At 44.8% G+C, this 26,584-nt stretch overlaps 1 protein-coding gene and 1 pseudogene across 1 annotated transcript in view; both read right to left on the bottom strand.

Moving 5' to 3' along the window:
• LOC146763068 (uncharacterized) overlaps positions 1 to 26,584 on the bottom strand; it is a 286,861-nt pseudogene that overhangs the window by 44,666 nt on the left and 215,611 nt on the right.
• The window catches only part of LOC146763069 (arrestin domain-containing protein 3-like), a 56,981-nt gene continuing 56,255 nt past the window's right edge, over positions 25,859 to 26,584 (bottom strand). Inside the window, exon 8 of the mRNA XM_085571325.1 lies at positions 25,859 to 26,346. Coding sequence (XP_085427451.1) covers positions 26,341 to 26,346 — 6 coding nt within the window. The 3' untranslated portion in view covers positions 25,859 to 26,340. The remainder of the gene's footprint in view (positions 26,347 to 26,584) is intronic.

Consider the following 26,584-nt stretch of genomic DNA (forward strand, 5'->3'; position numbering starts at 1 on the left):
TGGTAAAGAACTGCTTCAGGAGGGTTTCCCCCTGCCAGGGGAGCCCTCAGGGAGTTGCCCGACGTGGGGCCCACAAACTCACATGTGGGGGAGAACAGCAGGGGAAGTTTTCAAAAAAGGAGAGATTATCCAGATTCTGCTGAAAGCTGCTTTGCCATGAAGCAAAGCAAGGTTAAGTGACCAGCTCAAGAAATTCAGTTTCTAGGAGTCAAGTGACAAGATGGACGTTGTCAGATCCCAACAGAGGTAATCAACAAGGTCACTGCTATGTCTCTACCTACCAACAAGAAGGAAACACAAGCTTTCCTAGGTGCCATAGGCTTTTGGAGAATACACATTCCTGAGTACAGCCAGATTGTGAACCCTCTCTCCCTGGTCACCTGCAAGAAGAATGATTTCCACTGGGGCCCTGAACAGCAAAAGGCCTTCACCCAGATCAAGCAGGAAATCGCTCATGCAGTAGCCTTTGGCCCAGTCAGGACAGGACCAGAGATGAAGAATGTGCTCCATTCTGCAGCCGGGAACCATGGTTTGTCCTGGAGCCTTTGGCAGAAGGTTCCTGGGGAGACTCGGGTTCGACCACTGGGATTCTGGAGATGGAGCTACAAAGGCTCTGAAGCAAACTACACTCCTACAGAGACAGAATTCTTGGCTGCCTATGAAGGAGTTCAAGCTGCCTGAGAAGTAATTGGCACCGAAACACAGCTGCTTCTGGCACCCCGGCTACCAGTGCTGGGGTGGATGTTTAAAGGAAAGGTTCCTTCCATACATCATGCCACCGACACCACAGAGAGCAAATGGATTACCCTCATCACCCAACACGCCCGTATTGGAAATCCAAATTGCCCTAGGATTCTAGAAATTATAACAAACTGGCCTGAAGGGGAGACTTTTGGGTTATCTTCTGAAGAAGAGGAGCAAGTGCCATGTACCAAGGAAGTTCCACCATATAATGAGCTACCGGAGACTGAAAGATGATATGCCCTCTTCACTGATGGTTCCTGACAAATTGTAGGCACTAACTGGAATTGGAGAGCTGCAGTATGGAGCCCCACATGACGAATTGCACAAGCTACCAAGGGACAAGGTTGACGCTGCGTCTCGGTCTCAAAAGAAGGGGATGGCGCAGGCTGGCAGGAAGCTCTGCTCCTGCTTTCCCCTTGGCGTGCGTCACGAGTGGCTGCTCCCCGCCTCAGGCACTGGCCAACAGAAGGTAACAGTTCGGATGTCGGCTAAGGTCCCTTACCGACAGAAGTGTCCAATAAGAGTGGACCCATGTTGAAGGATCAAGGCAAAGGAAGAGGGAAGAACCCCTTGCTTGCGTCTCCGAGCAATCCTGCTCAAACAATCCTGCTCCAAGCAATCTCCTGCTGCCTGCAGGGAGCAGCAACACAGGTGATACAGTGTAATAACTCAAAGTAAAGGCAAAGGGCGCAAAGTAGAGAAAAACGGTGACTTTTAAAGGGGGGCTGCCCCCGGGCGGCGGGGGGGGGGCAGCCTAACAACAAATCAAGGGCTAGATAGGAGGAGTATGGGGCGGATATATGTAAACATAAAACCAATAGGAAAGGGGAAAGGGAGAGTGCATAATTAATATACCAGTGAGTGAAAAGAAATATCATAACTGACAAGGAAGCTTCTAGATAAATGGGTGTAGCAAATAATGACAGACAAGCTGCAGGGGCAGGATTTGGAAGATGGACAGGGAAGGATCTGGAAATAAGGGAAGTATACACCAGGACTGACATGAGGAAAGGCGGGACAACAGATGGAAAACAACTTTGGGGAGAGACTATTAGGAAAACTGAACAGGGATGAATAGGAAGAAACCATTAAAATTATTTTAAACAATTTCTTAAACACAAACTTCACAATCCCACTACCACACAAGGTCAAGTCAAGTTGCAGAGCTTAAAGCTGTCCAGCTGGCTTTGGATATTGCTGAACGAGAGAAGTGGCCGAGGTTCTATCTCTACACTGACTCATGGATGGCAGCTAATACTCTGTAGGGCTGACTGGGTTGCTGGAAAAAGGCCAACTGGCAGCACAGAGGGAAACCTATCTGGGTTGCCAAGATTTGGCAGGACATTGCCACCCAAGTAGAGAGGCTGACCGTGAAGCTTCGATATGTGGATGTGCACGTGCCCAAGAGTCAGGCTACTGAAGAGCATCACAATAGCGAGCAGGTAGACCGAGTTGGGGAAGCTTGGCAAACTGACTACATCACACTTCCCCAAACCCGCCAAGGCAAGTGCTACGTACTGACCATGGTGGAAGCAACCACAGGATGGTTGGAAACCTACCCTGTGCATCACACTACTGCCCAGAACACCATCTTGGGCCTAGAAAAGCAAGTCCTGTGGAGACATGGCACCCTTGAGAGAATTGAGTTGGACAACGGAACCCATTTCAAGAACGGCCTTATAAACAACTGGGCCAGAGAGCATGGCATTGAATGGATATATCATATCCCTTATCATGCACCAGCTGCCGGTAAAGTTGAACAATGCAACAGACTCCTTAAGACTACCCTGGACACACTTGGTGGGGGAACTTTCAGAAATTGGGAAATGAACTAATCAAAAGCCACCTGGATGGTCAACACCCAAGGGTCCATCAATCAAGCTGGTCCTGCCCAGTCTGAACCCTTGCACACAGTGGATGTATATAAAGTCCCTGTGGTACATATGAAAGGTATTTTAGGAAAGACTGTTTGAATTAATACTACCACAGGCAGGGGAAAACCCGTCCATGGGATCGTTTTTGCTCAAGGACTTGGCTACACTTGTTGGGTAATGCAGAAAGATGGAGAAAGCCATCGTGTATCACAGGGAAATTTAATCTTGAGTGAGAACTACATGTAAGGTTTCATTGTGATGCAGATGGAAATAGAATAAGAGGTGGATAATGTCCCAGACTGAAAGGCAAGATGTATTCCATTTGCCATCTGTATGGCAGTTTTCTTCTGTTCAGCGGGCAGTTTTCCTTATCCTTTTCACAACTAATCCTCTCTCAGGGGAGACATCTGCTGATAGTAGGCTATTGAATGTCACTGCATGACTGATAAGAACTATAACATGCTGTCGCTGTGGGACACGTGAAAGCACCACGCGGACCACCTGCTGCTTGCAAGGTAAAAAAAAGGACGTTTATTATCTGACTCTGTCTTTTATACCTTCCCAAGGGTGACATTGGATTGGAGAGTGAACGGTCCACCTCTCCAAAGACATTGGACAAACCACCAGTACATCAAGTGCTTTCCACCCCCATAAAAGAATGTAAACAATACGTTGTTTACAGAAATTGTGTGGGAAAGTTCTCCAAAGGAATGTAAACTCAGAAGGCTTTAGGAAGTCTTAAGAATCAGGGTGACATCTCACCCTTTTTAGTTTAAAAGTAAAGGAAGAAAAATAAATAAATGAATAGATAAATAAATAAGGTTCAATGTCCATTCACGGAGGAATCGTCAGAGTGATCACCCGCCATCATCTTCAACTGAGTCATCACTCGACGATCCATCCATTTGATGCCTTTCAGTTTGGTCACGGTTTCCATGTTGCCCGTTGATCGGGTTCTGCCTCTGTGGTTGCAGATCAGGACGAACACACTTCGAAGGTACCCAGCGTACCCCAGTATCTGTGGACACACAAGCATACCCGCGCCCCGAAGCGATAAGGTCATAGGGACCTTCCCATTGTTTGGTGACTAAATTCCGCACTCGAACTTTTGCTCGAGGCTGATGTGCCTCGTCTGAAGCCTGCAACGAGAGATGATGATTTAAAATGACAGGGTTATTTGAATTCTGCTGCACCGTAAGATGATTGATGGTGTACAATGCTTTCTCCAACCGACTGTGTGGGGTCTCACCCTGCATTCCCCGTTTTTGTTTTTGAAGAACCCGCTTCAGAGTACCATGAGCACGTTCTACAATAGCTTGGCCAGTTGGAGAGTGGGCGATACCAAACTTGTGTGACACCCCCCACAACTGCAGGAACTGCCGCACCTGCTGCGATGCATAAGCAGGACCATTGTCGGTTTTCACAGCAGAAGGTATGCCTAGAACGGCAAAGGCCTGCCTCCAGTGGGCAATGACATCGCGGGCCTTTTCTCCAGTGTGAGCGGAAGCCCACATTGCAGAGGAGAACGTGTCCACCGTGACATGCACATACTTGAGCCGGCCAAACTCAGCAATCTGGGTGACATCGGTCTGCCAAAGCTCCAGGGCCCTAAGGCCTCTAGGGTTTACCCCTGCTGGTAGAGGTGGAGCAAGTGCATGGCAGTCGTCACAGGACTCAACAATGCCACGAGCCTCTGTCGGTGTCAGCTGAAACTGCTTCTGCAGAGTATGTGCATTCTGATGGAAAAACCCATGCGATGCCTTGGCCTGCGCGAGTGTATCAGGCTGAGGTGCTACCCACGCTGGATTAGCCAACCTGTCAGCCCTCGCGTTACCTTCCGCCACAAACCCTGGTAAATTGGTGTGACTTCTCACATGCAGAACGTAAAACGGATGAACTCGGGCCTGAATAGCACACCACAAGGTCTTCAGTAAATGAAACAAGGCAGGGTTACTGACCTCCTTCAAAACTGAATGACCCAACCGCTGTGCGATGTCAGCCACATAGGCAGAATCCGTGACCAAATTGAAAGGTTCCTGGGAAAATCTCTCAAATGCCATAACAGCAGCCCTCAACTCAACCAATTGGGCCGACCCCTCCTGATGAGCTTTCAGAACCTGCCACTCAGATCCGTCCTTCCAAGTAACAATGGCCTTTCCTGTTTTCCCTGAACCATCAGTAAAGACGGTGGGTCCTTGCACGGGTTCCTGACTATTTTTGGGCCGCAAAGAGATCTGCGTAGATTTCGCCACCTGCAGTAGCTTGTGGCTGGGCAAATGATAAGTGATTTGCCCTGAAAAATTTTCCAGAGCACATTGCATGGACACACAGTGTGCAAAGCTCCAGTCAAAGTCCTCCCGGGATATTGGGAGTACGATCTTTGCAGGATCCGCACCCATCAATTGCAAACACCGCTGCCGGCATTTGATTATCAACCGAGCAATCAACTCAGCCAATGTCGTTGCCGTCTTCTGCGGCTGATGGGGCAGGAAAACCCATTCCAAAATGTGCAAGGGATCAGACCATTTGTCACTCCATTGACCAATGATACCTGTGGGATGCGAATCTGGAGTGGTAACGAACACAGTGACATCAACGGAAAGATCAATGCGATAAACCTGACGGGCAGAAACAGCCCGCTGAACCTCCTCCAGCACCTGACGTGCCTCAGGGGTCAATGTGCGAGGTGATTTTAAATCAGGGTCTCCTTTCAACAGATCATACACAGGAGACAGTTGTGCGTCGGTTAGTCCCAAGTATGGACGTAACCAGGTGATGACACCCATCAGTTTTTGAACATCATTCAGTGTCTTCACCGAATGCACAAATTGCACCTCCTGGTGTTGGATTGTCCGTTCCAGAATTTTGACCCCCAAATACTTCCAAGGAGGCTGTTGCTGAACCTTTTCTGGAGCCACCTGCAACCCATGAGCATGCAAGGCATCGAGCAACCGAGGCTGAATCCTCAGCAGCTCCTCCTGAGTGGACGCAGCCACCAGGATGTCGTCCATATAATGATACAGACGTGCATCAGGGAACTGCTTGCGAACTCCAGACAAGGCACGAGCCACATACCATTGGCATATAACTGGGGAGTTGCGCATCCCCTGTGGCAGAACTCTCCATTGATATCGCTGTGCGGGCTCATTATTGTCAACTGCTGGCACTGTGAAGGCAAATTTTGGTCTGTCATCGGGATGCAAAGGAATTGTAAAGAAGCAATCCTTCAAATCCACGATGAAGATTGGCCAGCCTGCAGGAAGCATGGTAGGCGATGGCATGCCCGCCTGTAATGTTCCCATGCCTTCCATGACAGCATTGACCTTCCGGAGGTCCTGTAACAACCTCCATTTCCCAGACTTCTTTTTGATGCAGAAAACAGGGGTGTTCCAGGGGCTCCTGGAAGGCTCCAGACGACCCTGGTCCAACTGTTCCTGCACTAAATTTTGAAGGGCGGTCAGTTTATCTTGAGGGAGGGGCCACTGGTTTTCCCAAACAGGTGTATCCACCAGCCACCGTATAGGAGGCGTAGGACACTCCTCGCCCTTCGCTGCAGTGGCCCCCATCAAAAACCCGTCCCGATGCGCACCCCCCATGCAGACAAAACATCCCTCCCCCAGAGGTTAGCAGGAGAAGAAGTAACATGAGGCCTGATCCAAGCCGTCTGTCCCTCTGGATTTGTGACCAGCACGGGCCGCTGGCTCACATAACATCGCGCTGTTCCTCCCAGGCCAGCGACAGACGTCTCCGCTGGATCCAGGGGCCAGTCTGGAGGCCAGGCGGCAAGGGAGAGAACCGTGACATCAGCGCCGCTGTCAAGGAGCCCGCGCAGGCGGATCTCTGACGGCGTCGCACCAGGGATGGACAGGGTACACAGCATCTCGGGACGGTCTTTAGTCAGGACAGCGGTCCAGTGAACTTGAGGCGGTCCAGTGGATCCAAAACCGCCATCCCCTCGTGACTGGTCAGCCGTCCTGCGAACAGAAGACTTAAAAGGCACAAGTTGAGCAAGCCGTGTCCCTTTTGGGATTGTAACAGGGGGGGTGGGCGTGGAGATCATTGCACAGATCTGCCCTGTGAAGTCTGCATCTATAAGACCCAGATGCACAATGATGCCCTGAAGGGTGGCACTAGACCTCCCCATAAGGAAGGCACTCATGCCCTCACCCAAAGGACCAAAGGCGTCCAGGGGAACCTTGTGCACCTTGCAAGAGTCCAAAACAACTGTTGCTGCTGTGCAGACATCCACACCTGCTGACCCGCAGGTGCTGGCTACGAGCTGGCTGAGCAGACCTCCATGGGCTCCGGGGTCTGGAGAGGAACTTGTGTCTGAGCGCGCCCCCCTTTCGCGCTCCGCTTCCCGTTTCCCGAGCTCGGGATTGCCTGGCCACTTGCATGAACAGTCGCCTTGCAAACATCTGATAGATGGCCTGGCCTTCCGCACCGGCCACACACATACAAGGGAAATTTTCCCTTCTGTGTTTTCTTCCCTCGTTTGGTGCTTGTCTGAGCAGCCCCCTGCGGCTGCTTCCAGACTGGCTGTGCGGCAGCAGCCCAAGAATCCACCTTCCGAACCGACGGGCCTATGTCTACACAGGCTGCTGCCATCTGTGAAATGGTAGCCCCTTCAGGAAGAGCCTGTATGACTCTTTTGCATTCTGCGTTACAATGGATCCTAGCAAATCTTGCAAGGACCATTCGCCTCAGCTCAGGTTCTACCACCTGCCGCTCTACAGAGGCAGTCAACCTCGATGCAAAGTCTATGAAAGGCTCGTCAGCCCTTTGAACAACAGTCAGAAAGGGCTCCATTGGAGCAGCCATTTCTAGGGCCTGGATTATAGCTGCCAAGCCTAACGTCCGGCATTGATCAAGCACAAGAGGATCGTATCCAGCCTGCCCCCGAGGATCAACATAATTTCCTGTGCCCATCAACATGTCAGCGTTAACAACACGCCTGGGATCCTGCTGCCCTCGTGTAGCATTCTTCCGCACTGCACTAGCTACTAGACTAACCCATTTGTCCTCAAACAGGTCAAACTGCACAGGGTTAAAAAGAGCCTGTGCCACAGCGCGAATATCAAAAGGCGTCAGCAGGTCAGTAACAAGTAGCCGAATCGTGTGCATAACCTCATCAGACCCAAGACCATATTGTGCCACAGTGTCTCGGATTTCCTTCAACACCTTAAACGAAAAAGGCTGATGAGTGTTGTGAGTAACACCCCTGAGCACAGGGAAAGCCTGAAGACCCCCTGGCAAGGCTGCATCGTCCACTGTCTCATGTCCCGTGGACTCTGGGACAGTGGAAGCTCCTGGGCTGCGAGGCAGTGCGACATCACTGGACACCACACCCCCTGCAGCATCAGCAGAGCCAGAGGAGCCTTCCCCGTGATCCGGCAGGCTCTGCGAGGGACCAAGGTCACACATCTCCTCAGCCTTATCGAGGACCTCCTGCCAGAACCGCCCGTAGTTTCTCGGGCGCACGGTCACCTGGCAAGGGGGGAGGGTCCAGAAGGACGACAGGGAGGATCCACGGCCACGGGGAGTCACCGGTCTCCCGCCAGCCGCGTCAGCAGTCCCAGCCCCCGCGGCAGGCGGGGAAGATGGAGCCGACCCAGCCGGCGTCCCAGCAGTGCCCTCCGCACCATCAGCAGAGGACACTGCGGCGGACGCAGGCGGCGGCGCGGACCGCAACCCCAGCTCAGCATTCCTGTCCCCCGGGGCGGGGGAAGGGCGGGATGTAGAGGGAGACGCGGAGCGCGGAGAAATGTCACTGCGGGACGACACAACGGAGGCCGGCACGCCCCCAAGGAGCTTCGGACCCGCGACACGCAACCGCCCGGCGGGCACCGCCCCCATCAGGCGGGACCGGACGGGCTGCCCGCCTGCTGGGGCAGAGCCCGACGGAACAGAGACCAACGCCCCGTCCTTGGCGGCCCCCACCGCCTGCGCACGCCCAGCAGGCTGCGCAGACTCAGGGATTGGAGCTGACTCATCCTCGGAAGATGAACCCGAAACCGATCCGGGCGAATCCGCCTGGGTCGCTTTAAAGGGGAACGTGACCCCACAATTCGGGCAATTCACCTTCACTGAGCCAGATGCAACCCGAGGCGAGGGCTGGTCCACAAGCCCCCGTTCGCCCCCGATCGCCGGGAAGGCACAAAGAGGAAGTTCTTTCCCCTTCGTCCCACCACGCCGGCGGCGCGGGGCAGGGCGGGGCGGTCGGACCCGCTCCACCGACCGGACGCTCGGAGCCAGCGGGCTGGGAGCCCGGGGCTCCCCAGAGGAGAAGCCGTCCTCTGACTCACTCTCCTGGGCACAAGGGGAATCCAGGCCACGCCCCAGGGACTCGGCCTCCCCAACATCAGAGGTAGAAAAATTTCTCAGAGAATCACGAGAGCCACCAGTGTCAGAGCCCTGCCAGATGGCATCCAATCTCTTCCACAACATCAGCAGCGGCCCAATGCCTTCAAAACGATTATCAAGCAGGGCATCCATGAGGCGGTCTCCCACAGGAGCCCATTTCTCCCAGGACAGAGCCTCGGCAAGACTGGGAAAGAATCCCTGTTCCCTTGCCCATAAAAACAGCCTCTCAAAATCATCCCAATAAAAGAGAACGCGTTTCCGCTTCAACACCTCCCTCCAAACGCTCAAAGCCACTGACTCCTCCCTGATGCTCTCAAAACTCTCCATTACCAACAATAGCGACAGGCAGAGCGCTGGACAGAGAGAGAAAAAAAACACCTCACCCGCGTGCTTTCAGCCTAAGCTGCAATACACGTCGGCGGTCACCAGATGTCGCTGTGGGACACGTGAAAGCACCACGCGGACCACCTGCTGCTTGCAAGGTAAAAAAAAGGACGTTTATTATCTGACTCTGTCTTTTATACCTTCCCAAGGGTGACATTGGATTGGAGAGTGAACGGTCCACCTCTCCAAAGACATTGGACAAACCACCAGTACATCAAGTGCTTTCCACCCCCATAAAAGAATGTAAACAATACGTTGTTTACAGAAATTGTGTGGGAAAGTTCTCCAAAGGAATGTAAACTCAGAAGGCTTTAGGAAGTCTTAAGAATCAGGGTGACAACATGCTATTGTGAGATGGTCTGCCCAGAGGGAGGAGCCAAGCATTCCTAACTGGATATAATCTGGGGTTTTGGGACATGAGGCTCAGCCTTTCCACAGCTTCTCAAGAGGAACAGCTGGGGTTTTCCACTAGACTTTCAGAGGAAGACAACACCCTTCTACAGGATTACTGCTCCGACAGAACCACATCTGCCACTCCAGGAGGACTGCAGCCATTCCAATTTGGATTGCTGCCAACACGCTGGCCAAAAGGATGTCAGGTTGTATTCTGACTGTCATTGGTTTTTCTTTTGTATTATTGCATGTATTTTGTTTCTTTTCCCTTTTCCTAATAAACTGTATTTCTGACTTGGAGTTTCTCACTGGTTTTGCTTTCAAACCAGAACAAGACTCAAAATACGCTTTTGGTGTAGTGCATACCTTTGGAAAAATTTGGGAAGAGAGAAGGCTATTATATTTAAAGGGAAAGGGCCTGATTCATGAAAAACTTGTTTTAGAAGTGTTGGAAAACTTAAAATTATCAGAGGAAGTAGAAGTGGTATATGTTAAAGGACATCAAAAAGGGGCAACTCAAGAGGCGTGAGGGAACAATTTAGTATATTTGGAAGCTAAAAATGCAGCGGAATCAGGGACAGAAAAACTAATGATGGTATTAACCCCCATGGGAGAAATACAAGAAGTCCTGGTGTTTAGTGGGGCAGAAGAAGAAGAACTCAAAATAGGAGCCAAGAAAGATAAAGAAGTGAAGATTAGCAGATGTGAGGCAAATGTTGAATAAATCCCTTGCCAGGAAAATGCAGGAAGGCATACATGGGACAACACATTGGGGTACACAAGTGCTAAGTGATCAATTTCTAAGGTATTTGGGATACATAGGAATTTTTGGGATAGCTAAGTCGGTGACCTAATGGTGTGTAATATGTCAACAAGTAAATAAGAGGGTCATGAGGAAAACACCCAGGGGAGGGTGAGAACTATCCTTAAGGCCCTTTCAAAACATCCAAGTAGACTTTACTGAGCTTCCCCAGATACAACAGTGGAAGATTTTGCTAGTGATAGTAGATCACTTGACTCATTGGGTAGAGGCGATATCCACTGTTAAAGCCAATGCCAATATTATGAGTAAAACACTCCTAGAATAAATCATTCCCCGATATGGGATGGTAAACAGTATTGATTCAGACCGGGGAACTCATTTCACATCGAAGATATTGCACAAAGTTGTTCAAGCCCTGGGAGTGAAATGGGAGTTACACACTCCATGGCATCCACAGAGTTCCGGTCAGGTTGAGAGAATGAATCAAACTCTTAAAAGAGCTCTAGTTAAGCTGATGATTGAAACCCAAATGTCATATATAAAATGTCTCCCTTTGGCCTTATTAAGAATTAGAACCCAACCCCAGTCAGATTTGGGGGTGTCACCCTATGAAATGATGTTTGGGTTACCCTTCCTAACCTCACCCCAGAAAGTTGCCACCTATAAGGAAGGGGAAACCAATGCCAAGAAATATGTCTATAGAAGCCAGGGGACTCATAAAACGGGAAAGCTGGCCGGACAGAATGCACATCCAACCAATATGATTAATGCAACATTTTTTGTTTATTCGAGAGAAGATGGCAGTTTTTATACACTTCTACATAGTTTACAAGTTACAAAGGCACTCTGATTGGCAAGCTAACATTGTTTACCTTTGCCTTAAGGTGGCCTAAACTATAGGCCTATATTACTTCACACCCAGACAGCCCAGTGCTTCCCATCACACCTTAATACAATTTCTAGCTGCGTCACAAGCTCTTAATTTCTAACTGCATCAGAGGCTAGAAGGCCTCACAAGGCCCAAATCTGAGGCCTTGACTGGAGTAGCTCAAATCTCATTCCAAACATAAATCATGACCTCTGTGTCTCAGAAATTCTGTAACAGTCTATAGCACAAACCTTAGAAGGGCTAAGACATAAAGAGGCAATTCCTCAATCTACCACCCTGGATTTCAGAATCCATAATATTAATCCCGGAAATTGGGTGATGATCAAGTCATGGAGAGATCAGCCTCTAACTTCTCAGTGGGAAGGTCCCTTCCAGGTACTGCTCACCACCGAATTAGCTGTGCAAACTGTAGAGCAGGGATGGACTCATGCCAACAGAGTTAAAGGCCCAGTAGAAGAACCCAAAGAATGGACTGTAACATCCAGGCTGAGGGAAACGACATTGACTCTCAAGCAGAGACTGAGAGACAACCAGAAAAACACCAAGACGCCTAAAAAGTAGAGTCAAGCTTCCACCAGCCATCCCAAGAACTGTTCCTTTTTTTTCATGTTTTAATGAGAAAGAATTACAAGCATCTGTTGAGGGGAAGTACACAAGGGACTGTAAAAGGTGATGGGGCAGCTTCCTTAAAATAAGACAAAGGAAGAAGGGCAAGACCGGTTTGGCCCCTTTGTTTGCTACCGAGAAGACTCCATAGCCCTGCTGCAGGTAGCAACCCCGTAGATATGGTAAGGTAGGGGCAAAAAGCCATACCGGACCTCTGTATGTTATTAATCTTATAATGTGAATTCACTGACTTTTTATAACAGGCATTTCTTTATTCATTTGCTATTTGTCTATGGTAACATTGCCTGTTTAACTAACAATAAATGACAAAGCCAGCTGATTTGCAAACCTTCACATATTGTTGTATAGCTATTTATAAGACATATATTATTTTTCTAGCTATTACTAAGACGTTTCTAAAAACATATTAAAGAGACTCTTCCAGTTAAAAGTCTTGACCCTGGCCAAGTCTTAGCCTTAACTAGTGGAAAAATATACCAATAAACCCAAGTGTTTCCTACATCAAAACTATATTCAACTCATTTTGACTTGCCAAATTTGGACCTATACTAGCTAAACCTCCTTTTAAAGTGAACTTGGAAATCTTACCCAGGAATGATTTTCTAAGCCCTTACTTTAAAAATGAAGTTTGCCAGTTAGTACAGAGACTAAGTATTAGTACAATACTTAAGAAATTGATAATGCATTGCTTTAAATCGCTATTCTATTTTTCATGTGCTACTAATTGTATATATTATGTGATTTATTTTTACTTAGTAAAAGTTGTTTTCTTACATATTGTTATGCTTTTATGATGCCTTTGTGTTCATAATGAGAAACACACATGTTATTAAAAACCAAAAAAGTAGGGGGGAATATAGCCCCTCCAGAACTTTACACTAATATTTACACTAATATTTACACTAAAAATTTTTACATCAAATCAAATTTCACCCTTTACTTTCCTAAAACACCCTTGGAACCCCAAGAATTAGAGCCCCTGGGTTCAATGAAAATGGATTTTTGTGTTAATTTTAAATACACGAGAAGAAATCAGTCTAAAATTTTAAAATGTTTCTCCCTATCACTCCTTGTATAAGAATCAAACATTTTGGTACAATTATACTTCTGGCAGCCTTTCTCAATCCAGTAATGCCCCCTCCTGTGGCTGCCATCAGGAATGTTTTTATTTTATAAAGATCAAGCCTGAACCTTTTAGTGGCTGGAGGTTTTAGCTAAAAGAGTCTTTTTAAGATGGGTATGTATGTGATGATTTTGATAATAATTGTATTAATCATGATACTTTGCTTGTTTCAATGTGTGCAGAGATTAATTATTAAGGCCGTTAAATGAGTGGTTTTGGTTGAAAAGAGAAGGGGGAGATATTGAGATATTGGTATACACAAGACGGATTATGGACTTTGTTAGCATAAGACATTTGATAACAGAATGCCTTGGCAAGAGCAAACAGAACTTTGAGGATTAAATCAAGATTGCAAGAAGATTAAGTCAGACAGACTTACTGGATAAAGGAAATTACATCAAGACTTCTGCAAACAAGAGATGTTTAAAATGCATAACTTTGTTTATGTGATTTTTAACCCAATCATTGTAGTAGAACATTACTAGACTTCCTAAAAATACTATATAAGCATTTGTATCCCACAATCAAATTGGATTCTTTGACCATCACACTGAGTCCCGGTCTCTCTCTCTTCATTGCTGATAGTGACTTTATTCTGGAAGAGGCATTTATTGTCTAAATAGAACAGGAGGTGTATATGTGGGAAAAAGTGTTTGTGACCGGACTTTATCTTTGGTTTTATCTATTAGCAGAAGAAGGGGGACCGTGTAGAAAATTAAATTACTCAAGCTGCTGTTTGCAAATAGATGGCAATGGAAAAGTAAGGAAACAAATAACAAAGGGAATTGTGATGGCTAACAGCTGACCTGAAAGCCTCACAGGCACAAGTAACCATGACCATAACTTGATCAGCCTATACCTGTGGTAGAAAGGAAACACCTTTGGGAGAGAGGGCACTGAGGCGGAGGGACTTGGCTGCAGAGAATGGATGCCAGCCAATTCCTGATGAGCATGTATGCAGGTAGCTATTGGTCAGTGAACTGGGTGGCACCAAGATTCTAGCCAACTGGAGTCAGCCATATAAAAGCAAGTGGTGAACAATAAAGTACTGCTATTGCCACATGAACTTAGGAGTTTTGTGTCCATCTCAACTGTGACAAATGGTGACCCCCAACGTGATGGTGATAGCCTAGCTGTGTAGAGAGGGGAGAGACGGAACCCAGCGGAGAGACAGTCTAGAAAGGTGCCAGCAGCATGTAGAGCTGTGAGAGTCCAGACCATTGTAAATAGAAAGTATCTGCTGGGGACAAGGGGACCTGAGTCCTGACAAAATAAAAAGCTGTAGTAAAGATATGGACCCTCTTTTTATGCAAATGGCAGAAAAAATATGACGAACAGGCTCTGCAAACGTTACAATTGTAGTGCAAGAGCCACAGACTGGACGCAACCATAGAAGCCACTTCTAACGTTCAAACATTGGAGAGGGATGATGAATTGATATTGAGTCGGCCTCCCGAGGTGACAAAACTAAAAATATAATGACAATGTGGTGGCAGATGTTGGACATGTTAAAACTGATAAAAGCCAAGCGGAATGCAAAAGCAGCAGCAGAGGCACCCCGGGTGCCACCCACTGTAATATCACAAAATGACGGAGCACAGGGGAAAGCAGTTACGGGAATAGGTGCCACATAGAGTTTGCAAGCAGAAATGACAGATGAGAAATCAGAAGGGGAGCGACTGTTTTCTAAGCCCCCTATCTCCACAACACTGCCCCATGTTGCCGCCGGAGCCCTCCCAGCACTACACGTGCCCGTGCCATGCGCAGAGCCGCCGGCACCTGGGGCCATGGGATGCCGCGAAAAAGCTTTTGTGTCTTGGAGGACTGTGCGAGGTGCTCATATTTTCACTAAATGGCTGCTTATTAGGGAAATTCAATTTTAGGTGTGTGATTATAGTGTATTTATGGAATCAGATAGCATTAATACATAGAGTTTTTATTAAGTGATTTGGGTTATAAGTATTTAATGTTACTTATATGCATTCCTTTAGTTATATTAATAAAAGTTTGCTTATAGGTATTTTAGGGAAACCTTCTCAGTCAAGGCTTAAGGCTCTGGCCAAGCCCTAGCCCTGGCTGACTGGGGATTATACCATCAGACCCAGGTGTTTCTGCACTGAAAGTGTAATCAAGTAATTTTGACTTGCTAACTTGATCTTACAAAAGCTGGGCCCCCCTTTTGAAGTAAACTTGGAAACTTTTCTGGCGAAGCCCACCAGAACCCAGGCTAGCTCTGTTCACACTGGTAGCCACAACAGGAGTGGAGAACAGCTGGGGACTGGAGTTTGCCCACAGCTGAACTGGAAGAGCTGCAAGCTCTACAGTGCATGCTGTTACAGCCATGGCAGGGACCAGGAAAAGGAAGAAGGAGGAGGCTCTTTGTCTTGAAGTTCCACGGGGAAAGTTTATTCCAGGTGGAGGGAGCAGGACAAAAAAGTGCCCCTCACCCTCATTTGCAAGGGGTTTTGTTCAGATCCAAGTCAGGAGGTGGATACAAACAGCTAACCAATAGGAAATCCTCAGGGGAGGAGGGAGGGGATTACATCAACACTGTGGGACCAATCAGGATAGGGGGAGGAGAGGGGAAAGGTCACATGGGCCAATGGGGCGTCGTGGATTAGGGGATTTCCAAGTGGGTGTTTCAATCAGGGATTGGCCCAGGGGGTGAGTGGCAGGGAACATTCAGGAAAAAGGGGCAAAGTTGCCTTGACAGGAAGGGAAGGAGAACAGGGTTGCCTTGACAGGCAGGGAAGGGACTGGAACAAAGGGAGGGGAATAGCTTGAGGGACAGCTTTAAGGGAGGGTACAACTTAGGGAAAAACCAACTTGGGGAAAATGTGGGAGGATAACAGAATGAACCATTTAACAATAACTTAATGAAAAGTTTCTCCAGGTCCTTGCTGTAAAATGGGGCTCCCCAGCGATGGCAGACTCTGGGTGACGGTAAAGTATTTAGACAATTATAAGTATTACCTTGCTGATTTTTGCTCAGTAGTGCTTGCTGTTTTATTAGATGTATTGTTTTGCTGTTCATAGTAAGAAAAGTGCATGTTATGTTAAACACTCTCCTGAATTTAATAGGTTGAAATATGTTCATGTTATATTTGTTAAAACAAAAAAGAGGGAATGTGGGGATGATATACACCCCCCACAAAAGCCTAATGTTGGGAGTTATAGATGCAGACTATACTGGACAAATATGTGCCATGGTATCAATACCTACTCCTCTTGTGACCATCCCAGCTAAAAGTCACATTGTTCAACTTATACCTTTTAAGTCTTGTGTTCCTAAAACAGATTCAAAGCTATGAGGAGACCTAGGCTTTGGATTGATGGGAGAACCTCAAGTATACTGGACTCAGGTTGTATCTGATGGTTTGTATTCTTACAATGCCTCAGGCAAATCCATCCCACATCGAAGTTAGTTGAATGATAGATATTGGAGCAGATGTTACTATCCTATCTGTTAATACATGGCCTCAATCATGGCCCATCATAGCTGTAGGATCTCTTGTTGCTGGACTCAGAGGTACCACATAAAGTTACTTAAGTAGTAAACCTGTGTTAATTAAGAATCCAGGACAGCCAGCCAGCCATGATCTGTCCCTATGTTACTGCTGTGCCACTCAACCTATGGGGAAGGGATGTCTTGTCAGTGTGGGGAGATTGGGTAGGAATGGATTTTTAATGAGGGTCACTGTGCTGAAGGGCATAAAGCATCCTACATTAGCTTTAAAGTGGCTCACTGAACGACCTGAATGATCAGTGGCCCCTTGAAAAAGAAAAATTAAATGCTCTTAAATTGTTAGTTCAAGAACAATTAAATCAAGGACATATTGAGCCATCAACAAGTCCATGGAACACTTCTGTGATTGTGATTAAAAAGAAATCAGGTAAATGGAGGTTACTCCATGACTTAAGGACAATTAATGCAATTATGGAAAGTATGGGTGCTTTATAGCCGGGAATGCCATCCCCAACTATGATACCTGCCACCTGGGACATTTTGATTGTCGATTTTGTTTTTTTTCACTATTCCCTTACATCCTGATGACACCCCAAAGTTTGCATTTACAGTGCCCTCCATCAATTATGCAGTACTAGTGGAGTGTTATCAATTGAAAGTGCTGCCACAGGGTATGAAAAATAGCCCTACATTTTGTCAATAGTATGTTGCACAGGCACTCTCAATAGTGAGAGAGCAATTCCCAGGAGCATACTGTTATCATTATATGGATGATATGTTAATAGCAACCCCAACCAAAGGCAGCCTTTTACAGATTCAGCCAAAACTGATGCAGGCACTGCAAGAGTTCGGGTAGCAAATTGCACCAGTAAAGGTGCAACAACAACCCCCATGGAAATACTTAGACGTTAAAATATTAGATCAAATAATAGAGCCACAAATGATACAATTTTCAACTAAGGTCCAAACATTAAATGATGCACAAAAACTTTTGGGTATCATCAATTGGGTACGACCCTATTTAGGGTTAACCACCCCACAATTATGACCCTTGTTTAATATTTTTAAGGGTGACCCTGAGTTAACTTCTCCAAAGAAATTAACTCCAGAAGTGAAAACCACACTTGAAACAGTAGAGCAGGCCATAACAAACTGACAAGTTTATCGGATATGTTCTGAAGTTTGCATTACAGTGTTTATTGTTATTGTTGATTTACACCCTACAGGTATCATTGGTCAATGGGACACTCAGTGGTCTGACCCACTACACATTTTGGAGTGGATCTTTTTGCCCCATCAACCTAAAAAGACAGTGCCTCCTATTTTGGAGTTAATTGCACAATTAATATTAAATGCTGTCAAACGTGTTTACAGCTGAATGATAAAGATCCCTCAAAAATTATTATACCAGTACAACAAGAATATGTTGAATGGTGCTTTGCAAATAGCACAGCGCTCCAAAGTGCTTTACAAAACTTTACCGGGCAAATTACCTATCACTTACCTAGTCACAAAATGTTGCAATTAAGTGAGACCACTGCATTGTCTCTGAAACCACTAAACCATTGCATACTCCTGAAAGGTCTCAGAGTTTTACTGATGGATCTGGGAAAACAGAAAAGCCATCGTGACCTGGAAAGATAACAGTGAATGGGAAACACTAGAGGGTCATGATAGTGGATCACCTCAGCTACTTGAATTACATGCTGTAGCCATGGCTTTTCAACGTTTTCCTCATGTTCCTTTAAATATTGTAACTGATTCTGCTTATGTTGCAGACATCCCATAATGATTGCACTTAGCACTGTTAAAAGAAATTGATAATGCTGCAATATTTGAATTACTAAAAACGTTGTGGCATACAATCCAAGCCAGAACATGTCCCGATTATATATTGCATATTCAGAGTCATACAAATTTGCCAAGCTTTATAGCAGAAAGTACTGTCTGAGCTGATTGGCTAGCTAGCCCTGCCTGGACAGTGCCACAACCAGATATGCTAGCACAAGCAAAAGCATCACATGCTCTTTTCCATCAAGGTGTTCAAGGCCTATAATGACAATTCCTGTTAACAAATACAGAGGTGTGCAATATTGTTAATACTTGTGCTGACTGTCAAGGTCACACTGTGCTACTGCAGATGGGAATTAACCCCCAGGGTCTGCGAGCCTTACAAGTTTGGCAGACAGATGTCACACACATCTAGGAATTTGGTCGCCGAAAATACGTGCATGTTTCAATAGACACTTTTTCATCTGCCATATGAGCCTCAGTCCACACTGGAGAAAGAAGTCGTGATGCCATCACACATTGGCCATTAGCCTTTGCTGCCTTAGGCATTCCCCATACTATAAAAACTGACAATGGACCTGCATACGTCTCACAGAACACTCGACAATTTCTACAACTCTGAGGTGTGTCGCACCACACTGGTATTCCTCATTCTCCTACAGGACAAGCCATTTCTGAGCATGCCCGTGGCACTTTAAAGTGTATCCTTGAAAAACAAAAAGGGGGAATGTGTGGTGAAACCCCACAAAGTAGGGTGGCCAAAGCCCTGTTCACTTTAAATCACCTCACAATATTGCCAAACACCCAAAACCCTGTTATCTTAAACCATTTGTTATCGTTACAGTCTTCTAGTGATGTCCAGTCACCCAAACCTAAGGTACTGGTACAGGACCTCATTACGAATAAATGGGAAGGTCCTTAGGACCTTGTCACTTGGGGGTGCAGGTATGCCTGTCTTTCCACAGATTCATTCAACGGGTACCTGCTCACTGCGTGCATCCTGCTCTACGCTCTGCTCTGGATCACAACCAACAATGCCTCTCTGATGGCCCCACAGCAGACGCCATAGAACAATAACCAAAACAACCATTTGCAGCCGCTGTATGGAAATATGAAACCTTTGGAACGACAATTTACCTATGACTTCACTTAAACCTCAAGAGTAAAAAAATTTAAAGACATTACTAGCAGAAGGGTGTGTAACTTTTAATTATACACCTGGACATGACCTGTAAGACCAAACTGAAACAAGAAAGCAAAATATTTCTTTTGATAGTTTTTTGAATTTACTTGTTTATAACAGAAGATAAATGAAACTGCCTTAAGTTTGAGTGATTCAGTTATAGATGTAAATAGACTGTGGCATGCCACCCGGTGAAATTGTACTGTTACTAATCTTTTTTCGTTAGCTCCTGGACATGGTTGTAAAAAATTTGATGATGCGTGTTGTGTGAGAAATTTTAGATCAGTGGCTAGAAAGGTTAGCCTTGTCAAGATGGGTGAAGAGCCTTTGTGTTATCGTAATTGTTTCACTTGTCATCCTGTCTGCGAAGGGCCCCACAGACGATGACAAGGACTGCCTTTGTAGTTGAAAAACAAAAGGAGGGAACTGTGATGGCTAACAGCTGACCTGAAAGCCTCACAGGCACAAGTAACCATGACCTTAACTTGATCAGCTTATACCTGTGATAGAAAGGAAACATCTTTGGGAGAGAGGGCACTGAGAGGCGGAGAGACTTGGCTGCAGAGAACGGACGCCAGCCAATCCCTGATGAGCATGTATGCAGGTAGCTATTGGTCAGTGAACTGGGTGGCACCAATACTCTAGCCAACTGGAGTCAACCATATAAAAGCAAGGGGTGAACAATAAAGTATTGCTATTGCCACATGAACTTCGGAGTGTTGTGTTGTGTCTGTCCGAATTGCGACAGGGAATACGAAAGTTAGCTCATGTATTGGTCCAAATGTAGAAAGGATGGTAATGGGACATGTTTTCATGGTTACCTGGTCGACTATGGGTTAAATGGATGCTTTTTTCCCTCTTATGTGCTGCAGCAACTCTCATCTTTTTACCATGCATGATCCCTTGCTTAGTGCAACTTATTCAACATGTGATCAAGGGGATACAGGTAATAGCCATGCCTACTGATCCAGAGATGGCTATAAAAGGACAGAAAATTATGTCACTGCATATAATTGTAAAACCAAAAAAATACTCAGGAACAGAAAATTAATTCAGTGATAAGTAAAGTTGTTAAAGGCAATTATTGAGAAAATAAATGAGGGATTTGCCTTTACAAACAAACTGTGGGTCTGCTGATAAATAAAGTTAGATACAGAGATGAAAGAAACAATGGGAAGAACCATAAATTCCATAGGAATTGCACTGATTGAAACAAGGAAAAGTGGGGGAGTATACATTAGAAGGGGGTCTTAGGCATTAGGCATTTTGAGAAGTCTGTACCTCTCAAGTACCTCAGTCAATGGGGAAAGAGAGAGGGAAATGCAGCTGGGAAATCAGGACAAAAAGGAGGCTGCATCCTCTAACAACATAAGAGACCTCAGTGGAAATGCCCCATGGTCTCTCCCTTTATTCAAATAAAGTTACAGGACTCCTCTGTCTCCTTTTTGGACATAACCTCTGGTGTTTTTGGATTAATTTTCCTGACAAAGGGATTATGGCTGCTTTGAGAATTCACTGGAACCTCCATACCCCCTGGCACCCTGAGAATTCAGGTCAAGTAGAAAGCATGAATGGACAAATGAAGAAACACCTTCTGAAGCTGGTGACAGAAATTAAGATGCCACTGATAGGGAAGATGTCTTTACAAAGAAATCGGTGAGGGTATGGGTGTTAACGTTTTTGAAATGGGTCTTAATGTCTCTACTAACTTCAAGCATCAGGTTTGTTATAAAGTACAGACAGCTTGGATCCTGAAACAACCAAGTGGGTCTGCATGAGCCTGAAGTTCTGAACTTCAGGGGTAAAATGACAGGTTCAAGGAGGGGATATGTGTTAGGTGGTTCTGGAAGGCTGTACCTTCATAGTACCTCAGCCAATAGGTGTTGGAACTCAAAATATCTCTCAGACATTTTTAGAGGTTCCAGGCCTTGGTCAGAAGCATTTTAGACCCTGGCAGACATCTGAAAAACAGCTGTGATTTTGAGTTTGAGCCATGGAATGAATTACCAACTTTGGAGGTGGAACAAGCAGTCACAAAGGGTTAGATAGTATAGTAAAAGTAATTACAAAACAGAGGGGAAATTTTTTTAGTATTGTACAGGGGGGTTTTAGCACCTGTACAGGGGGGGTTTTACTTTGTACATGGGGGTCAGAAGTTCTAAGATGGAGGAAAGTGGGCTGATCCTGTTCTTCCTCCTTCTTTTTCCTTACCTCCATGTTCTTGGTGATGTTGGCACTCACAGATTGGTTTAGAGTAGAAAAGCACTTGGTAATATAGGTAGTAGGTATTGGGGGAAAACTATAAACATGTAATACGTAATATATCATATAAAAGATAGCGGCAGCCCTGGGCGGGGGGAGAGAAGAAGAAGACAGCAGACAGAGAGGATGTCAGGGTGTGTGCGTGTCTCTGCCTGGGCCGCTGACCAAACAGCCGCAGCCCGAGAAGACAATCTTTTAGATAACTCACAAAAAACTGCCTTGAGACTGAACAACAAGAGGCTGCGGAGTTTATCTTTGGAAGCACGGGTTGGAGGAGAGACTTTACCACCACACGAGACCCCAGACCAAGCCCGGGGTTCTCACAATAGGGAAAGGAAGAGGGCAACATGCAGCTGGGAGTTTAGGATAAAAGAAGGCTGCGCCTTTAGAAACCTCGAGAGAGACAACCCTATGGCCATGTAGCCTAGTGGACTTTCTCCCTTTATTTGGACAAAGTTGCAGAAGTCCTCTGCCTCCTTTATGGACACCGGCTTTTCATTTTGTGATTTTGCATACAAGAGGAGGGCCACAAAGATGATGCATGGGGTTGTTATGACCCAATTGCAGGACCCAGCACCTGGTCTTGTTGAATTTCATACAATTGTCCTTGGCCCATCGATCCAGTCTGTCCAGATCCCTTTTGCAGAGCCTTCCTACCTTCAAGCAGATTAACACGCCCGCCCAGCTAGGTGTCATCTGAAAACTTACTGAGGGTGCACTCAATCCCTTCATCCAGATCACTGATAAAGATATTAAACAGAATTGGCCCCAATACTGAGCCCTGGGGAACACCATGTGTGACTGGCTTCAACTCCATTCACCACAATTCTTTGGGCCCAGCCATCCAGCCAGCAGAGTACACCCATCCAAGCTATGAGCAGTTTGTCCAGGATGATGCTGCAGGAGACAGTGTCAAAGGCTTTACTAAAGTCCAGATAGACAATATCCACAGCCTTTCCCTTATCCACTAGGCAGGTCACCTGGTTATAGAAGGAGATCAGGTTAGCCAAGCAAGACTTACCTTTCCTAAACCTATGCTGGCTGAGCCTCATTCCCTGGTTGTCCTGTATGTGCCGTGTGATCACACTCAAGATGATCTGCTCCATAACCTTCCTTGGCACACTTTGATATGTTATGGTGATCTGTTTTCGGAACTTAGCAATGTTACCCAATAAAAATAGACTGGTTAACCATACATACTGCAACTGATTTAGAATTGGCCCTAAAACTAGGATGCAAGTAATAAAAGATTTAAAAAAAATATTACCCAGTAAATGGTTTATATCTTCAGAGCTAAATGAAACATGGAAAAATCTCTTATATTCTGTTTACTGACTGATGGACAAGCATGACAAAGTTGCCTTGAATATTAATATGACCAGCTCTAGTGGGAAGCTTAATTTGGATTCTAGGCAATTTGACGACACTAAGGGATTGTTTATATTTAGATAATTGCATGACCTTTCAGATTAAAAAAAAAAAAAATTAGATTTTGTAGTGATTTTTCCTTCCTCTTATGTTTTCCAATTTTATTCAGTTGAAAACAAGTGCCGTATCTATTTTGAGAAAGATTGAATGACATCCCACTTATAAAATAATTTTAGACAGAACATTTATTAAATCAATGAACAGCTAACAGGTTCTGACTTCTCCCATTCCCAACATTTGTTGAGGAACAGGCATGTCAAAGGCATACTTTAGAATAGTCTGATGCACAGAAACAAAAGGGGAATCGTCTTTCACTTCATAATTCCCTCTGTTGTCCTTAGTAGGAACCTGTAGAGGGATTCCATGGCAGGCCTCAGTGCTGTCACATGTGGTGATTCACCATCTTAGATTTTTGCTTTTCTTGTATAAGGGATCAGACTCTACTGCCAAAGAGGCAAACTTAATGCTTAATACCTGGTTTTGCACTTCAATATTAATTCATGGATATGAGTTTGGGGTTGGTTTGGTTTTTTGTGATTGTATATTTCTACCCCCTTAAAAATTGCATGCTCTCACCTTCCCTATAGTAAGTTATTGCCTTTCATCCAAATGTGACAAACATTTATAGCAAGGTCCTTGAAACAAACTAAAAATGCAATGTCCTTCTAAATTCCAAATATTTCATGTTATGAACTCGATTAAAGGTACACTATTCAACTTCTATGCCACAGCATCATCTAGCCTCTATTCAGAAGCTACCACTAGGTCAGAAGATATGGAGATGTAGCTCTTAAAAGAGCAAGCTGCAGCTGACAGGGAGTGAACAATTACTTAGAGAACAAATAGATTACTTTTTTCCTATTTCAGGAATATCGTTCAGAGGGCAGTTGAAACACACCTGATGACATGTCTTTGTACATTGCTATCACTAGGAAAAAAAATCCTTTTTAACTGTCATGAAAGTGTAAATCCTTGGTGTCTCCTAAAATTCTGAGAGTCTCTGAAGAAGATTCCGCTCAAAATTCATGGAATGTGGAAACTCTGTGACTAAACTGAGTCAGGTTGGACTCTCCAGTCAAATCAATATTCCTAGGAGCAGCTGTCATCTTGTAACAGAAGCCTACTGAAAAATCACATTGGATGCTTGACTCTGCAGTTGCATATAGCCATATAATTTCATTCACAGGATTCGGTTCAAAGCAGCAGCATTCAGATTAGCAAAGATGTGTCCCTGTAGAAAGTTCATTACTGGACAAAAGCCAAGCTTACTCTATTTGTTCTGAAGAATGCTCTTTGATTCTGTAGCTGAACTTTAGTGAGTGTTGCTGTCCTGCAAAAAACTAAGGTAGCTGTAGTTTATGGTAAATTACTGACTGATTTTCCCAAAACATGAAATGCTTAAATTTAAAAAGGGATTAATAAGTGTTATTTTAACTAGATAACTGAAAAAAAAAAATTAATCAGTTTTGCAATGTTGCCTAATATCTCTCAGATATTGGCATTTCATGATTCATCACCCTTTTATATTGTTTTATGGAGAGCTGATATGAGAGTCATTAGTTTTATATCCTGGTAGAGCACAGATTTGTATGCATGCACAGGTATTTTAATATTCAGAAATACAAAACATTTGTTTTATTTAAATGAAACCCCCCCCCCCCCATATTGCAAAGAACAAAACTGGTAATTTCCAATTTTTTTTATTAATACTAGTGTTGCCAGAATGATTATTGCTTTTATAATTCATATATATGTATATGTATATATATATAGTGTGTGTGTGTGTGTGTGTATATATATATATGTATATATATGTATATGTATATGTATGTGTATATATATATATATATATATATATTCATAGTTCTGTAGGCTATTGTTGTACAGTTATATAGTTCCTAGCTTGCTCCAGTACTTTTCCCTATCCTGACAGGCAGAAAGACAAAACACATTCCTGAGACTCCAAACCCCCGGGGGGGTCCAAGGCCCCTATCCCATCTTGGTTCTTCCTGGGAGCCAAGGTTGAAACCAGCTCTTCAAGACACATTTTCATAAACAAAGTTTAGTTCCTATCTAAAGGGGGGCTACGGAAGAGGTGCAACGAAAAGGGGGGAATTACTTCACCACTTGTGCTTCTAATTGGGGATTCTTGTAAATTATGCTAATCTGCCAAGCTTGCAAAACTGTATCCACCCCATGTGGGTTGGGCATTTTTCCATATCTGCCCCTGGAGCCCTCCAATAAAGATCAGCCTTTATATTACCTCCTATACTAATACTGTTTTGAAAGTGTGTTGTTTTTTTTCTAGGTCTTTAAGGCATTACTAGCAATAAACGTAAAGGTAGGAAAAAAAAATGAGCAGTGATTGTGGTCTAAAAATGTAATTTCAAGAAAATGTTGCACAAAAATGCTCAAAGTGTCTGTCCCTTAAATGACACTGATGATAATTTAAATTCTGACATTGCCACATAGCATTAGAAACTTTAGTTATTAAAAAGGGTCATGCTGTTATTAGAAAAAATATTCTAATAATTTTCACTCAGCTATAAAGGGGTTCTGAGTCTATAATCATAATGAGAGACAACTTTATTTTCTATATTTCCTATTGGTTTCAATCAAAACTCAAGCACAAATGATTCACAGTGTTATTAATGGGGAAAAAAATTAAAATATCTTTCTGGATTCTCCCTAGTTGGCAGTTACAAATTCAAAATTAAATAAAAATGTTTTATTTGACACAATAATTCACACATTTAGGAAGTCTAGTGTTTGCAGTATACAAGGAGTTAGATCCAATGTTTGGGTTGTCTATGTTAGTAGCATATACCATAAAACCTCCTGTAACAATACCATGATAATTTAGCAGTCTTCAGTACCTTCAACACCAACAGTCAGGAACAGCATTTATTGGACTCTTGAGTCCTGGCTGCTAGCCTAGTGATCCTTGCCTTAGGTCAAAATACACTTTGATACCAAGCAATGATGTTAGTCCATTCTTTCAGAGGTTCAGCTGTGTGCAGTATACAGAAACAAGATGCTATGGCAGTGCTTCATTTCTGGAATGTTGAGGAGATGTATTAATATCTTGCAAAGCTCTACTGACCAAAACACAAATCACAGATAGTGATTTTCAACATCTGGTAACATTAGACTTCTAAGTAAACAGCAAGACACACCTTATTGACCCCAGTTCAACAAACCAACCTTCAAATCCCAACTGCAAATCACTGAGTTATCTGGCTTTTAAAGTAATTCCCTTTCCCCAGTTTCTTCCCACCCCTACAAAAATGTGCA

The sequence above is a fragment of the Lonchura striata genome, chromosome W (assembly GCF_050655825.1).
Source record: "Lonchura striata isolate lonStrDom1 chromosome W, ASM5065582v1, whole genome shotgun sequence".
Taxonomy (NCBI): domain Eukaryota; kingdom Metazoa; phylum Chordata; class Aves; order Passeriformes; family Estrildidae; genus Lonchura; species Lonchura striata.